Source organism: Musca vetustissima, unplaced genomic scaffold, assembly GCF_032173495.1.
Source record: "Musca vetustissima isolate MV318-11 ecotype Yass unplaced genomic scaffold, APGP_CSIRO_Mvet_v1 utg161325, whole genome shotgun sequence".
In the NCBI taxonomy this organism is placed as follows: domain Eukaryota; kingdom Metazoa; phylum Arthropoda; class Insecta; order Diptera; family Muscidae; genus Musca; species Musca vetustissima.
In genome coordinates this window covers 11,221-13,411 of record NW_026885713.1, presented here as the reverse complement: position 1 = coordinate 13,411, position 2,191 = coordinate 11,221, and the positions used below count along the sequence as shown (strand labels likewise).

The following is a 2,191-nucleotide window of genomic DNA, read 5'->3' as shown; positions in this document are numbered from 1 at the left end:
TCATTGTGTAGCAAAAGTGATGTCCAACCCAGTAGACCTCCTTATCTCATTTCAAATTCTTTTGTCATAAAAATATCTCATCCAAGATGAATGAATGGGAATATTCAAATGATAATAAATTCTATATGTATAGGTATAGCCTACTAGAGAAGCTCAGCTTTTAATTCCAGCCATAATTGCCCAGCTAGAAATGAAAGTGATTAGTAGAAGCTTAGAGCTCTAATAGTTCGGACTAGGAGGAAATAAAATCGCTGATAATAAAAGTGAAAATCTAAAATCTATACACAAAATATGTTCAAAATTAAATTAAATAGTTTGACAATTAGCTGTGTCTTCCTGACATTTTGTCTAATACAAGTGAGTGGGAGGAATTTTTGAAGTGAAAAAATAAGTAAAAAAAACTTAAATTTGTTTCTAACTCCAGTTGGCCCAAAGTGGTGTGGTAAAATCCCCGGTAATCAGTGAAGGTGTCAAAGAGGATTTTGAACGTGAAGCCCGCCTCGAAACTGAGGAATTTCTGAATGCCATTTTCACAGCCCAAATTGACTTCTTCAATAAAATGAAGAAGTCGCTGACACCCGAGACAAAACGTTACAAGGATATAGAGGTCTTTGTGCAAAGGCTAGAATTGGCCAAGGAGGAAAAGGAATTGGAAAAGAAGGATGTCATGTATTGGGAGACGTTTCAACAGGTGAGGACCGATAATTTTGGTCACGGGGGAAAAAATAAATAATTTTCCTGTTCGTATTGCAGTTCAACAAATCTCCCCTGCTATTGAATGACCCAGCTGAAACCGGTATGACCGATGAGGCCTATCAAAAGGCCCTCACCGATAATGGTTTTAAAGAACTTCTAAAGAATTTCTTTGCCGATGTTGCTGTGTATTTTTGGAAAATGGCCAAAGCCAGTGGTAAGGTGGTAGAAACCACCGTCGATGAGTATTTGGAACAAATGCAAAGTTCCAAATCTTTATTTTAGAAAAAAAAATCATAACTATAACTAAGGAGCAATTTTGTGGTATTACATTTTTTTATAAGTCTTAAGTACAAAAAGAAACTGAATTTTAGAAATTAATAAAAAAAAATATTTAAATGTAATAATTAATTTTTAAAAATATTCGTCAAGACCCCTCATATGAGGCGTGGATTTATTAAAGAATATTTTTCTAGAGGCCCATATGAGTGAGGCGTGGATTTATTAAAGATTTTTTTCAAAGGCCTATATGAGGCGTGGATTTATTAAAGATTTTTTTTAAAGGCCTAATGAGGCGTGGATTTATTAAAGAATATTTTTCTAGAGGCCCATATGAGTGAGGCGTGGATTTATTAAAGATTTTTTTCAAAGGCCTAATGAGGCGTGGATTTATTAAAGAATATTTTTCTAGAGGCCCATATGAGTGAGGCGTGGATTTATTAAAGAATATTTTTCTAGAGGCCCATATGAGTGAGGCGTGGATTTATTAAAGAATATTTTTCTAGAGGCCCATATGAGTGAGGCGTGGATTTATTAAAGAATATTTTTCTAGAGGCCCATATGAGTGAGGCGTGGATTTATTAAAGAATATTTTTCTAGAGGCCCATATGAGTGAGGCGTGGATTTATTAAAGAATATTTTTCTAGAGGCCCATATGAGTGAGGCGTGGATTTATTAAAGAATATTTTTCTAGAGGCCCATATGAGTGAGGCGTGGATTTATTAAAGAATATTTTTCTAGAGGCCCATATGAGTGAGGCGTGGATTTATTAAAGAATATTTTTCTAGAGGCCCATATGAGTGAGGCGTGGATTTATTAAAGAATATTTTTCTAGAGGCCCATATGAGTGAGGCGTGGATTTATTAAAGAATATTTTTCTAGAGGCCCATATGAGTGAGGCGTGGATTTATTAAAGAATATTTTTCTAGAGGCCCATATGAGTGAGGCGTGGATTTATTAAAGAATATTTTTCTAGAGGCCCATATGAGTGAGGCGTGGATTTATTAAAGAATATTTTTCTAGAGGCCCATATGAGTGAGGCGTGGATTTATTAAAGAATATTTTTCTAGAGGCCCATATGAGTGAGGCGTGGATTTATTAAAGAATATTTTTCTAGAGGCCCATATGAGTGAGGCGTGGATTTATTAAAGAATATTTTTCTAGAGGCCCATATGAGTGAGGCGTGGATTTATTAAAGAATATTTTTCTAGAGGCCCAT

At 35.0% G+C, this 2,191-nt stretch overlaps 1 protein-coding gene across 1 annotated transcript; it reads left to right on the top strand.

The window, feature by feature from the left end:
• The first annotated feature begins 276 nt into the window (after positions 1-276).
• Positions 277-982, top strand: LOC133332975 (uncharacterized). The gene is made up of 3 exons (XM_061541333.1): positions 277-357; positions 425-691; positions 754-982. Exons 1-3 carry the CDS (start codon positions 292-294, stop codon positions 976-978), a joined length of 558 nt encoding a protein of 185 aa, XP_061397317.1. The 5' UTR covers positions 277-291; the 3' UTR covers positions 979-982.
• Positions 983-2,191: the final 1,209 nt, after the last annotated feature.